This window comes from Panulirus ornatus, chromosome 35 (genome assembly GCF_036320965.1).
Source record: "Panulirus ornatus isolate Po-2019 chromosome 35, ASM3632096v1, whole genome shotgun sequence".
Classification (NCBI taxonomy): Eukaryota; Metazoa; Arthropoda; class Malacostraca; order Decapoda; family Palinuridae; genus Panulirus; species Panulirus ornatus.
The window spans coordinates 21,861,277-21,876,515 of NC_092258.1; the positions used below are offsets into that span (position 1 = coordinate 21,861,277).

A 15,239-nucleotide genomic window follows, 5' to 3' on the forward strand; every position below is an offset into this window, starting at 1 on the left:
AAGCGAGATATACATAAGTATACGTATGTAAGTAGGAGAGATGGCCAGAGAGCGTTATTGGATTACGTGTTGATTGACAGACGCGCGAAATAGAGACTTTTGGATGTTAATGTGCAGAGAGGTGCAACTGGAGGGATGTCTGATCATTATCTTTTGGAGGCTAAGGTGAAGATTTGTATGGGTTTTCAGAAAAGAAACACATCCTTCATCACTCCCAATCCCCCCCCCCCCCCTCCCACCCTGTGACTCACTTCCACTTCCTTGTTTCCATCCACTGCTAAGTCCACTCCCAGATATCTAAAGCACTTCACTTCCTCCAACCTTTCTCCATTCAAACTTACATCCCAATTAACTTGTCCCTCAACCCTACTGAACCTGATACCCTTGCTCTTGTTCACATTTTACTTTCACCTTTGTCCTTTCACACACTTTTCCAAACTCAGTCACCAACTTCTGCAGTTTCTCATACAAATCAGCCACTACTGCTGTATCATCAGCAAACAACAACTGGCTCATTTCCCAAGCCCCCAACACACTGCATACTTCCCCTTCTCTCCAAAACTCTTGCATTTACCTCCCTAACCATCCCATCCATAGATAAATCAAACAACCATGGAGACATCCCACACCCCTGCCACGGACTGACCTTCACTCAGAACCAGTCATTCTTTTCTCTTCCACTTCGTACACATGCCTTACATCCTCAATAAAAACTCTTCACTGCTTTGATAGCTTACCTCCCACACCATATACTCTTAAGACCTTCCACAAAGCATCTCTATCATAAGGCTTCTCCAGATTAATAAATGCTACATACAAATCCATCTGTTTTTCTAAATATTTCTCACACATTCTTCCAAGCAAACACCTGATTCACACATTTTCTTCCACTTTTGACACCACACTGCTCCTCCCCACCCTGTTGCTCTGTACATTCCTTCTCCCTCTCACTCAATATCCTCTCATACGATTTTCCAGGAATGCTTAACAGACTTATGCCTCTGGAGTTTGAACACTCACCTTTATCCCCTCTGCCTTTTTTGTACAGTGGCACTCTACATGCATTCTGCTGATCCTTATACATACATACACTGAATATCCTTACTCATTTTGTATATGCAAATATTTCAAAATCTGAAAAAATCCAAAATCTGAAATACTTCTGGTCCCAGGTATTTTTGATAAGGGATACTCAACCTGTACTATTTTATGTTGCTTGAGTTTAACTTAGAGATCCTTACCAGTCTGCCCAATAAAAAAGATATTACAGCTTTTACAAATTACATCTATTCTGTATACACAGCTCTCAGCCATGCTGAACCTAACAATATTACTCTTATTCACTGAACCTAATAACCTTATAGATCTTCACATTTACTCTCAATTTTCTCCTTTCTCATACTCTTTCAGACTCAGTCACTAACTCTGCAGTTTCTCACTTGAATCAGCCACCAGTGCTGTATCATTGGTGAGCAACAACTGACTCACTTCCTAGGCCCTCTGTCTGAAACTCCTGCATTTACCTCCCTCTCCTCTCCACTCCATCCATAAACAAATTAAACAGCCATGGTGACACTACACACCCTTGCCACAGACCGACTCTTCTCTCTTCCTACTCATACACACATCGTACACCCTTGATATGAATCTTCTAATTGCTTCTAGCAGCTTAAATCCATCATATATTCTTTAGACTTTCCACAAAGCATCTCTTATCAACCCTATCATATGACTTCTTCAGATCCATAAATGCCTTATAGAAATCCATCTGTTTTTCTAAGTATTTCTCTCACATATTCTTGAAAGTAAACACCTTATCCATGCATCCTCTACCATTTCTGAAACTGCTCCTCCCCAATATGATGCTCTTACATGCCTTCACCCTTTCAGTCAATACCCTCCCATACAACTTACCAAACTATAGAAAAGGTGAGGAGAAATTAGAGCAGGCATAAAGACACACAAAATGATTGATCCCATTCCGTAGAAATCTGGCATACGAAGAGAGGCTAAAACAGTTGGATCTCCTCTCCCTTAAGAAACATAGACTTTGTGGCAACGTAATCCAAGTCTTCAAAATTCTGAACAACTTCAGTGAAGTAAATCTTGAAAATCTTTTTAAATACATGAAAATACCATTACCAGGACAAATGGAATAAATCTCAAAGTTGAAAGGTGTGGTATGGATGTGGGGGAAAAAGCCTCTTTTTTTCTATAGGTGTGTTAAGCAATGATATAAGTTGCCATCAGATGTAGCGAATGGTAAAACTATGAGTACCTTCAAAAATCAGGAAGACAAATATATAAATTCAGGCATGCTCAGAAAAACGCCAGAAATGAAATATATGTGACAGTGGCAACAGGGACACTAGAAGGCTAATGTGCAGTAGTGGGTAGTCGTTGATAGCTTAAATAACTGCTGAGCAGAATTACATTTTCTTGTCGAGTTTAACTTTTTCTTATTTATTTATTTATTTATTTTTTTTTACCAGACAACTCAGTCATGGGCCAATCAAGCCCCCTGTTGTCTTGTGTTTCTCATGTAAACTCAGGTACACACTCACCTTTATCCCCTTTGCCTTTATGCAATAGCACTATACATGCATTCTGCCATTCTTTGGGCACTTCACCATGATCCACACATACACTGAATATCCTAACCTTGAGTCCATTTGGAAAGATTTCATCATTCATATGTTCCCTGTATGGATGTTTCATTAGCATACTTACTTCTTTTCCAATGACTTCGTTGCTTTCCAAGTCCTGTGAATCCCATTTTATCACTGTTGTAGTTATAGTACAGTATCTTGTATGGTGAAGACACTTTGGAACATTGGTCAGGGTTTTTAATCATTGTTTTTCAAACTATTTCGCCCATTCTTACTTCACTCCTAATAGCTATGCTATGATGCTGATGAGACAAGTCCTCAATTCATTCTCTTATGGAATGCATGTTATTGACTGCATTTTATATACATCCTTGCATAAAAAATTTTGGTCTTCTCTATCTTGTAATCACTGTCCCTATAAAATTCACGTTTATTTTTACCATTTTTGAAAATTTTAATTTTTAACATTCATAACTGCAAATGTACACACTTCATATATACTTTTGACATTGTCACTGTCACCTGGAACCCCATGCCTTCTGTTCTTTCCCCCAAGCCCTCACTGACATCACTTGTCTATCATGTATTGTTTCTCTGATGAATACATGTACACACTTGCATTCAAGCATCTTTTCAGATATCATTAACACTCCCACCCCTTCTGTCGTACAATGATGTAACAAGACAGATTTTATTCATTTCAGTCTTGTCCATTCCCTGTCAGTGCATACATTTTCCATCCAATCATATTTATCATTTGCTCCTCTCATAATCTGTTCTCCTACCTAGGCTTATATCTTTTGTTGAACATAGTTGTAGGCATACTATTTCACTCTAAGACCTCATGCAGTGTTTATGGGAATCAACTTACCTCCAACCCTGTGGGCTAGCAAAGGGATAGGGATGCCCAGCTTCCTGAGATAGACTTTCTCTTCTTGCTTCTTTGAATTATTGCTGGGTATGACTTGCTGGAACTATAGTGCATGTGTTTTGCATGAAAAGTATAATTATTCATATTTTGATAGATGTTCTGTCTTTTAGCAAAGAAGGCCCAGGATAAAGAAATTGCATCCCTCCAAGAGTTTGCAGAAAGTCGAGGTTTTGATCACCAGCTGGAGGCTTGGGATGTTGATTACTGGAGGCGAAAGCAGAAGCGATATTTATACAAGTAAGTTTGTGCGTACTCTTTAAAATCAGTTTGTCATATTACAATCACCTGGGTCTTAGAAGATATAGCAATGGCAGCACTGTGAACCAGCTCTGTTGTGCTTTCATGTTCCCCCCTGCGGTTGAAGTTGCCCTTTTTTTCCTGCCTTCATGTGGATTGCTGATATTCATTCCATGAATACACATTTTCTTTGAATATCTCACATAACACTTGACAGCATGCAGCACAGTTCATTGTTCTAGATTAGTAAATGTCCTGTTTTCATCTGTTATGTGGAAGAATCATTTCTCTGGCATTGAACTTGAACAGTTGTAACACTTGAGGAGGGTAGAAGGGTTTCTAGGGCTTCCTTGAGTGTTATCATATGACAAGATTCCACACTGACGTCTCCTATTGCCCTTGGACCTTAATCTTTATCCTCTTTTGCAGTATTTTCAGTTGCCGATCCAACATCCCCTTTGTCAAACACCATCCATTTACTTCCTCACCTGATATTCACTCTGAAACCTAACTGTCCATGGCTACCGCCCCTTCTCAGGCGAAGCATATATGCCTACTGCAGTACAAAATATCCTGGTGCATGTTTTATAGATATTGAGTCTCTTAACTTAGATGCCATCTGGCCGAAAATTTCCGTACCCTCTAAAACAGTACTTCAGGGTTTTGTACATTTTCCCAATAATTCCTTCAGCAATATACAAGTAGTTGACTGTTTGACTTTATGCCACAATGTATAATTGTCTTTACATCCATGTAATTAAGTTCATCATGAAGGGAATTTCATTGTACACCACAAACTTTAGCTTAGCTCTACTTAGGACACTCCTATCCCTCTCCACTAATGATCTGGAGCAACTAATGAAATTCCCAACATGAGATCCTTATCTTTGTAATCCTGCCTATACATTTCATCCTTTTTTTGCCATGGAACCCTTGCACTATAACTGTATTCCTGCCACCTTGAAAGGTTTTTTGCTCACAATCTCATTTCAGTCCTTTCAAACTGTCCCCTATTCTATCCCTGTCTTTCAACACCCTTTTTTGGCCTTTAGGGATGGCCTAGTTGTCCTTCTTGTTTAGCTTTTATGCCATATATCCTTAGGACCAGTATTGCTTCTTTGGAAGGGATGTCTTTAGCTGTATTTACTGTATAACGGAAGTAATCTTGGCTTGGACAGGGTCATACTTCCCTGTTATGAAATAGCTTTCCATACAGCCATGGTTTAATTGCTCTTGCACTGATGCTTTTGTATGAGGGATATTGTATTGCACCATGTAAATTTTCCTTTTTCCTGCTTGTCAGTTCACCTTCATTGTTGCTCAGAATCATGTTAGAGCAGGTGTTCAGAGTTGTGTGCTTATGTATAGAGAAATAGAATGACTTTACTCTTTCTTTGCCTAATGAACTTTCTTATCTGTAGCCAAAACCCCTGAACCATCTGAGAAAGCACTTATCTTGTAGAGGACTTAGTCAAGTTTACCCTCCAAAGTGTGATGTATCCATGAGGATTTACTCCCGTCAACCATCATAGAACATATGAGGCTAGTAGATGTTTGTCCACTAGGACTTAAAAACCATACAATAACCTACCTATTCCCATGACACGGATCATGTGGGAGAGTCTCTACCATGGTATTTTGACCTTCAAACATAGTTGTGTTTTTCATTTTTATTTTTGGTTTTCTGTGACAGATCCTAAGTACTTGGATTGCATCTTGGGAGTAAGCGTATAAAGATGGTTCTGATATTACCCATTAAAATATGGCTACAGTAAGCTTTCTTTTGGTCTGCCATTTTTTTATTAAATAGATTTTTTCTTTTTATAAGCAAATATATCATTGGAAGTTTGAATGACAATAGAGGAAGTATCCACACTATTCGGTAAAGAAATATGTAGACGTTAAGTTTTGATCTGTACCTGACACAGATGATACCTTGATTATAAAGATAATTTCCACTGGCCAAGTTAACCATTGTACTCCAATTTGGATTGACCTTTGTCATCAATCCATGCAATGTGAATTTGAGCATGAAATTTCTGTTAATGAGAGGCTATGTTCATTATGTCCCACTATAGGATATAGAATTCATGATGATTGGTTTGTTAGTCTGTCTTACCGCCTCACATGCTATTGTAGGCTGAGAGATTAGAGGCATTTGATTTATATTTATTTATTTATTATACTTTGTTGCTGTCTCCCACGTTAGTAAGGTAGCGCAAGGAAACAGATGAAAGAATGGCCCAACCTACCCACATACACATGTATATACATAAATGCCCACACACGCACATATACATACCTATACATTTCAATGTTTTGTTTTATTTCATTTCACTTATTATACTGTGTCGCTGTCTCCCGCATTAGCGAGATAGCGCAAGGAAACAGACGAAAGAATGGCCCAACCCACCCACATACACATGTATATACATACACGTCCACACATGCACATATACATACCTATACATTTCAACATATACATATATATATATACATATATAGACATATACATGCATACACATATACATAATTCATACTTGCCGCCTTTATTCACTCCCATTGCCACCTTGCCACACATGAAATGACAACCCCCTCCCCCGTCATGTGTGCGAGGTAGCGCTAGGAAAAGACAATAAAGGCCACATTCGTTCACACTCAGTCTCTAGCTGTCATGTAATAATGCACCGAAACCACAGCTCCCTTTCCACATCCAGGCCCCACAGAACCTTCCATTGTTTACCCCAGACGTTTCACATGCCCTGGTTCAGTCCATTGACAGCACATCAACCCCGGTATACCACATCGTTCCAATTCACTCTATTCCTTGCATGCCTTTCACCTTCCTGCATGTTCAGGCCCCGATCACTCAAAATCTTTTTCACTCCATCTTTCCACCTCCAATTTGGTTTCCCACTTCTCCTCGTTCCCTCCACCTCTGACATATATCCTCTTTGTCAATCTTTCCTCACTCATTCTCTCCATGTGACCAAACCATTTCAAAACACCCTCTTCTGCTCTCTCAACCACACTCTTTTTATTACCACACATCTCTCTTACCCTTACATTACTTACTTGATGAAACCACCTCACACCGCATATTGTCCTCAAACATCTCATTTCCAACACATCCACCCTCCTCCGCACAACCCTATCTATAGCCCATGCCTCGCAACCATATAACATTGTTGGAACCACTATTCCTTCAAACATACCCATTTTTGCTTTTCAAGATAATGTTCTCGCCTTCCACACATTTTTGCTTTTCGAGATAATGTTCTTGCCTTCCACACATATCTTCAGCGCTCCCAGCACTTTTGCCCCTTCCGCCACCTTGTGACTCACTTCTTCCATGGTTCCATCCACTACCTAATCCACTCCTAGATATCTAAAACACTTCACTGCCTCCATTTTTTTTCCATTCAAACTTACCTCCCAACTGACTTGTCCCTCAACCCTGCTGTACCTAATTACCTTGCTTTTATTCACATTTACTCTTAACTTTCTTCTTTCACACACTTTACCACACTCAGTCACCAGCTTCTGCAGTTTCTCACCTGAATCAGCCACCAACGCTGTATCATCAGCAAACAACTGACTCACTTCCCAAGCCCTCTCATCCACAACAGACTGCATACTTGCCCCTCTCTCCAAAACTCTTGCATTCACCTCCCTAACAACCCCATCCATAAACATATTAAACAACCATGGAGACATTGCACTCCCCTGCCACAGACTGACATTCACTGAGAGCCAATCACTTTCCTCTCTTCCTACTCGTACAAATGCATTACATCCTTGATAAAAACTTTTCACCGCTTCTAGCAACTTACCTTCCACACCATATACTCTTAATACCTTCCACAGAGCATCTCTATCAAGTCTATCATATCCCTTCTCCAGATCCATAAATGCTACATACAAATCCATTTGTTTTTCTAAGTATTTCTCACATACATTCTTTAAAGAAAACACCTGATCCACACATCCTCTACCACTTCTGAAACCACACTGCTCTTCCCCAATCTCATGCACTGTACATGCCTTCACCCTCTCAGTCATTACCCTCCCATATAATTTCGCAGGAATACTCAACAAACTTATACCTCTGTAATTTGGACACTCACCCTTATCCCCTTTGCCTTTGAACAATGGCTCTATGCATGCATTCCGCCAATCCTCAGGCACTTCACCATGGGCCATACATACATTGAATATCCTTACCAACCAGTCAGCAACACAGTCACCCCCTTTTTTGATAAATTCCACTGCAATACCATCCAAACCCGCTGCCTTTTCATTTTCTGCAAAGCTTTCACTACCTCTTCTCAGTTTACCAAATCATTCTCCCTAACCCTCTCACTTAACACACCACCTTGACCAAAACACCCTATATCTTCCACTCTATCATCTAACACATTCAACAAACCTTCAAAATACTCCCTCCATCTCCTTCTCACATCACCACTGCTTCTTATTACCTCCCTGTTAGCCCCCTTCAGTGATGTTCCCATTTGTTCTCTTGTCTTACTCACTTTATTTACCTCCTTCCAAAACATCTTTTTATTATTTATTTATTTTATTTATTTTGCTTTGTTGCTGTCTCCCGCGTTAGTGAAGTAGAGCAAGGAAACATACGAAAGAATGGTCCACCCCACCCACATACACATGTATATACATACACGTACAACACACACAACTATACATACCTTTACCTCTCAACGTATATATACATATACACACACAGACATATACATATATTGTTACAAACCTGCTCATGTTCGTGTATATAATGTGTGTGTGTCCTTGTGTATGGTGTTGTCATTTCTTATCAGGACGAGGAATAAGGCCTCCCTCTAAGACGTCCTCGGAGCTTCTGTTCGCACCAAGCATTAGGCTTAATAATTTAATTTTAATCTAATTTTGAAACCAGATGGTCATTTGTACTTGAGCAACCCGACCCTTCTCCGAGGCGGGGGGATTAAGTTGTCATCAGCTGCGGAATATTTCACCACCGTACTGGACATGTCATCGCTGTAGGCTTAAACAAGAGGGAGGGTGATCTACGCAGTTTGTGTAACGGTTCCTCCAACCAATCAGAGTTGCTCTTAGTCCCATAGCCAATCAAAATGTAAGGTTGTATAGCACAAGGGCGAACGCTTGTCTTTACTGTAATATATACCCATGACACCCGCTGAGTTTCCTCTCTCTCGAGCCCAGTGAGGTAAGTGGTCCATCCCTGCTGTAAGCCTGTAAGCCTATAAGTCCGTTACCCGAGTACTGTGCTGTAAGCCTATAAGTCCGTTACCCGAGTACTGTGCTGTAAGCCTATAAGTCCATTACCCGAGTACTGTGCTGTAAGCCTGTAAGCCCTGCTGTGCTATAAGCCGTTACTACTATAAGCCCGTTACCCGAGTGTTGTGCTATAAGCCTGTTTACTGTGTTACGTCAGGTTTAGTTAAGTGTAACGATGATGTTTACTGTATCACGTCAGGTCTAACTAAGTGTAATGTTATCGAACAAAGTGTCTTAAAGGAAAGAGAACTCCTGGCTTGAAATCTTATCTGGAATGTTATCTCATGTTCAATGTTAAACTCACTTTCAGTGTTAACATAATGTTTCATGCTTGATTTATGTGCCTATGTTTGTACACTTGAATTCTTTCATTATAAGTAGATTTAATGTAATGCTGGTCTTTAATTCAATCCCATAACTTTATTATTGTGTTATCCTGTTGTGAAACAACAAATCTATAATGCCCTTGCAAGACAAGGGTAAGTAGTATTTGTAACATATGTTACTGGCGACCTTGCGTGAATAAGTGTTGAGTTCGTAATGGTTCAACCTCTGGCTATGGAAAAGGGAAATGTATAATTTATTTACACAAACGTCAATAGTAGTTTTCATCAATTTAACCACTGTATCATACTGCCTGGCATGTGTTTTGGGAGCAGCTGAATGAGTGTGTTAGTGGTTTTGAAGCACGAGACAGGGTTATAGTGATGGGTGATTTTAATGCAAAGGTGAGTAATGTGGCAGTTCAGGGAATAATTGGTATACATAGGGTGTTCAGTGTTGTAAATGGAAATGGTGAAGAGCTTGTAGATTTATGTGCTGAAAAAGGACTGGTGATTGGGAATACCTGGTTTAAAAAGCAAGATATACATAAGTATACGTATGTAAGTAGGAGAGATGGCCAGAGAGCGTTATTGGATTACGTGTTAATTGACAGGCGCGTGAAAGAGAGACTTTTGGATGTTAATGTGCTGAGAGGTGCAACTGGAGGGATGTCTGATCATTATCTTGTGGAGGCTAAGGTGAAGATTTGTATGGGTTTTCAGAAAAAAAGAGTGAATGTTGGGGTGAAGAGGGTGGTGATAGTAAGTGAGCTTGGGAAGGAGACATGTGTGAGGAAGTACCAGGAGAGACTGAGTACAGAATGGAAAAAGGTGAGAACAATGGAAGTAAGGGGAGTGGGGGAGGAATGGGATGTATTTAGGGAAGCAGTGATGGATTGCGCAAAAGATGCTTGTGGCATGAGAAGAGTGGGAGGTGGGTTGATTAGAAAGGGTAGTGAGTGGTGGGATGAAGAGGTAAGATTATTAGTGAAAGAGAAGAGACAAGCATTTGGACAGATTTTTGCAGGGAAAAAATGCAATTCAGTGGGAGAGGTATAAAAGAAAGAGACAGGAGGTCAAGAGAAATGTGCAAGAGGTGAAAAAGAGGGCAAATGAGAGTTGGGGTGAGAGAGTATCATTAAATTTTAGGGAGAATAAAAAGATGTTCTGGAAGGAGGTAAATAAAGTGCGTAAGACAAGAAAGCAAATGGGAACTTCAGTGAAGGGTGCAAATGGGGAGGTGATAACAAGCAGTGAGAAAGAGATGGAGTGAGTATTTTGAAGGTTTGCTGAATGTGTTTGATGATAGAGTGGCAGATATAGGGTGTTTTGGTCGAGGTGGTGTACAAAGTGAGAGGGTTAGGGAAAATGATTTGGTAAACAGAGAAGAGGTAGTAAAAGCTTTGCGGAAGATGAAAGCCGGCAAGGCAGCAGGTTTGGATGGTATTGCAATGGAATTTATTAAAAAAGGGGGTGACTGTATTGTTGACTGGTTGGTAAGGTTATTTAATGTATGTATGACTCATGGTGAGGTGCCTGAGGATTGGCAGAATGCATGCATAGTGCCATTGTACAAAGGCAAAGGGGATAAGGGTGAGTGCTCAAATTACAGAGTTATAAGTTTGTTGAGTATTCCTGGTAAATTATATGGGAGGGTATTGATTGAGAGGGTGAAGGCATGTACAGAGCATCAGATTGGGGAAGAGCAGTGTGGTTTCAGAAGTGGTAGAGGATGTGTGGATCAGGTGTTTGCTTTGAAGAATGTATGTGAGAAATACTTAGAAAAGCAAATGGATTTGTATGTAGCATTTATGGATCTGGAGAAGGCATATGATAGAGTTGATAGAGATGCTCTGTGGAAGGTATTAAAAATATATGGTGTGGGAGGCAAGTTGTTAGAAGCAGTGAAAAGTTTTTATCGAGGATGTAAGGCATGTGTATGTGTAGGAAGAGAGGAAAGTAATTGGTTCTCAGTGAATGTAGGTTTGCGGCAGGGGTGTGTGATGTCTCCATGGTTGTTTAATTTGTTTATGGATGGGGTTGTTAGGGAGGTGAATGCAAGAGTTTTGGAAAGAGGGGCATGTATGAAGTCTGTTGTGGATGAGAGAGCTTGGGAAGTGAGTCAGTTGTTGTTCGCTGATGATACAGCGCTGGTGGCTGATTCATTTGAGAAACTGCAGAAGCTGGTGACTGAGTTTGGTAAAGTGTGTGAAAGAAGAAAGTTAAGAGTAAATGTGAATAAGAGCAAGGTTATTAGGTACAGTAGGGTTGAGGGTCAAGTCAATTGGGAGGTAAGTTTGAATGGAGAAAAAATGGAGGAAGTAAAGTGTTTTAGATATCAGGGAGTGGATCTGGCAGCGAATGGAACCATGGAAGCGGAAGTGAATCATAGGGTGGGGGAGGGGGGCGAAAAACCTGGGAGCCTTGAAGAATGTGTGGAAGTCGAGAACATTATCTCGGAAAGGAAAAATGGGTATGTTTGAAGGAATAGTGGTTCCAACAATGTTGTATGGTTGCGAGGTGTGGGCTATGGATAGAGTTGTGCGCAGGAGGGTGGATGTGCTGGAAATGAGATGTTTGAGGACAATGTGTGGTGTGAGGTGGTTTGATCGAGTAAGTAATGTAAGGGTAAGAGAGATGTGTGGAAATAAAAAGAGCGTGGTTGAGAGAGCAGAAGAGGATGTTTTGAAATGGTTTGGGCACATGGAGAGAATAAGTGAGGAAAGATTGACCAAGAGGATATATGTGTCGGAGGTGGAGGGAACGAGGAGAAGTGGGAGACCAAATTGGAGGTGGAAAGATGGAGTGAAAAAGATTTTGTGTGATCGGGGCCTGAACATGGAGGAGGGTGAAAGGAGGGCAAGGAATAGAGTGAATTGGATCGATGTGGTACACCGGGGTTGATGTGCTGTCAGTGGATTGAATCAGGGCATGTGAAGCGTCTGGGGTAAACCATGGAAAGTTGTGTGGGGCCTGGATGTGGAAAGGGAGCTGTCGTTTCAAGCATTATTGCGTGGCGGCTAGAGAATGAGTGTGAACGAATGGGGCCTTTGTTGTCTTTTCCTAGTGCTACCTCACACACATGAGGGGGGAGGGGGAAGGTATTTCATGTGTGGCGAGGTGGTGATGGGAGTGAATGGGGGCAGACAGTGTCAATTGTGTGCATGGGTATATATGTATGTGCCTGTGTATGTATATATATGTGTACATTGAGATGTATAGGTATGTATGTATATTTGTGTGTGTGGACGTGTGTGTGTCTACATTGTGTATGGGGGTTGGTTGGGCCATTTTTTTCATCTGTTTCCTTGCGCTACCTCGCAGACGTGGGAGACAGTGACAAAGCGAAATAAAATAGAAAAATAATATATATACATAAGTATACGTATGTAAGTAGGAGAGATGGCCAGAGGGCAATATTGGATTACATGTTATTTGATAGGCGTGCGAAGGGGAGACTTTTGGATGTTAATTTGCTGAGAGGTGCAACTGGTGGGATGTCTGATCATTATCTTGTGGGGGCGAAGGTGAAGATTTGTAGAGGTTTTCAGAAAAGAAGAGAGAATGTTAGGGTGAAGAGAGTGGTGAGAGTATGAGAGCTAGGGAAGTAAACTTGTGTGAGGAAGTACCAGAGGAGACTAAATTCAAAGTTTAAAAAGGTGAAAACAAAAGACGTAAGGGGAGTGGGGGAAGAATGGGATGTATTTCGGGAAGCAGTGATGGCTTATGCAAAAGATGCGTGTGGCATCAGAAGCGTGGGAGGTGGAGAGATAAGAAAGGGTAGTGAGTGGTGGGATGAAGAAGTAAGATTATTAGTGAAAGAGAAGAGAGAGGCATTTGGATGATTTTAGCAGGGAAAAAATGCAAATGAGTGGGAGATGTATCAAAGAAAGAGGCAGGAGGTCAAGAGAAAGGTGTAAGAGGCAAAAAGGAGGGCAAATGAGAGTTGGTGTAAGAGATTATCATTAAATTTTAAGAATAAAAAGATGTTTCGGAAGGAGGTAAATAAAGTGCGTAAGACAAGGGAACAAATGGTAACGTTAGTGAAGGGGGCTAATGACAAGGTGAAAATAAGTAGTGGTGATGTGAGAAGATGGCGTGAGTATTTTGAAGGTTTGTTGAATGTTTTTGAGGATAGAGTGGCAGATATATGGTGTTTTGGTCAAGGTGGGGTGCAAAGTGAGAGGGCTAGGGAGAATGATTTGGTAAACAAAGAAGAGGTAGTAAAAGCTTTGCGGAAGATGACAGCCAGCAAGGCAGCAGGTTTGGATGGTATTGCAGTGAAATTTATTAAAAAAGGGGGTGACTGTATTGTTGACTGGTTGGTAGGGTTATTTAATGTATGTATGACTCAAGGTGAGGTGCCTGAGGACTGACAGAATGCTTGCATAGTGCCATTGTACAAAGGCAAATGGGATAAGAATGAGTGCTCAAATTACTGAGGTATAAGTTTGTTGAGTATTCCTGGGAAATTATATGGTAGGGTATTGACTGAGAGGGTGAAGGCATGTACAGAGCATCAGATTGGGGAAGAGCAATGTGGTTTCAGAAGTGGTAGAGGATGTGAAGATCATATGTTTCCTTTGAAGAATGTATGTGAGAAATACTAGAAAAACAAATGGATTTGTATGTAGCATTTATGGACCTGGAGAAGGCATATGATAGAATTGATAAAGATGCTCTGTGGAAGGTGTTAATATATGATGTTCGAGGCAAGTTGTTAGAAGCAGTGAAAAGATTTTATCGAGGATGTATGGCATGTGTCCGTATAGGAAGAGAGGAAAGTGATTAGTTGTCAGTGAATGTTGGTTTGTGGCAGGGGTGCATTATATCTTCATGGTTGTTTAATTAGTTTATGGATGGGGTTGTTACGGAGGTTAATGCAAGAGTTTTGGAAAGAGGGGAAAGTATGCAGTCTGTTGTGGATGAGAGAGCTTGGGAAGTGAGTCAGTTGTTGCTCGCTGATGATACGGCGCAGGTGGTTGATTTGGGTGAAAAACTGCATAAGCTGGTAACTGAATTTGGTAAAGTGTGTGAAAGAAGAAAGATGAGAGTATATATGAAAAAGAGAGTACATATGAATAAGTTTGAATGGAGAAAAACTGGAGGAAGTGAAATGTTTTAGATATCTAGGACTGGATTTGGCAGCGGATGGAACCATGGAAGCGGAAGTGAATCATAGGGTGGGAGAGGGGGCGAAAGTTCTGGGAGCGTTGAAAAATGTGTGGAAGTCGAGAACGTTATCTTGGAAAGCAAATCTGGGTATGTTTCAAGGAATAGTGGTTCCAACAATGTTATATGGTGCCATGGCGAGGGCTATAGAGTTGTGCGGAGGAGGGTGGATGTGCTGGAAATGAGATGTTTGAGGACAATGTGTGGTGTGAGGTGGTTTGATCGAGTAAGTAATGAAACGGTAAGAGAGATGTGTGGTAATAAAAAGAGTGTGATTGAGAGAGAAAAAGAGGGTGTTTTGAAATGGTTTGGTCACATGGAGAGAATGAGAGGGGAGAGATTGACCAAGAGGATATATGTGTCAGAGGTGGAGGGAACGAGAAGTGGGAGACCATATTGGTGGTGGAAAGATGGAGTGAAAAAGATTTTGAGTGATTGGGGCCTGAACATAAAGGAGGGTGAAAGGCGTGCAAGGAATAGAGTGAATTGGAACGATGTGGAATACCGGGGTCGACATGCTGTCAATGGATTGAACCAGGGCATGTGAAGCCTCTGGGGTAAACCATGGAGGTGTTTTGTGGGGCCTGGATGTGGAGAGGGAGCTGTGGTTTCGGTGAATTATACATGACATCTAAAGAATGAGTGTGAACGAATGTGGGCTTTGTTGTCTTT

General features: G+C 40.9%; 1 protein-coding gene across 1 annotated transcript in view; it reads left to right on the forward strand.

Annotated features, from left to right (window-relative positions):
* Positions 1 to 15,239, forward strand: part of LOC139760211 (uncharacterized) — a 543,167-nt gene that overhangs the window by 324,084 nt on the left and 203,844 nt on the right. Inside the window, exon 8 of the mRNA XM_071683146.1 lies at positions 3,651 to 3,777. Coding sequence (XP_071539247.1) covers positions 3,651 to 3,777 — 127 coding nt within the window. The remainder of the gene's footprint in view (positions 1 to 3,650; positions 3,778 to 15,239) is intronic.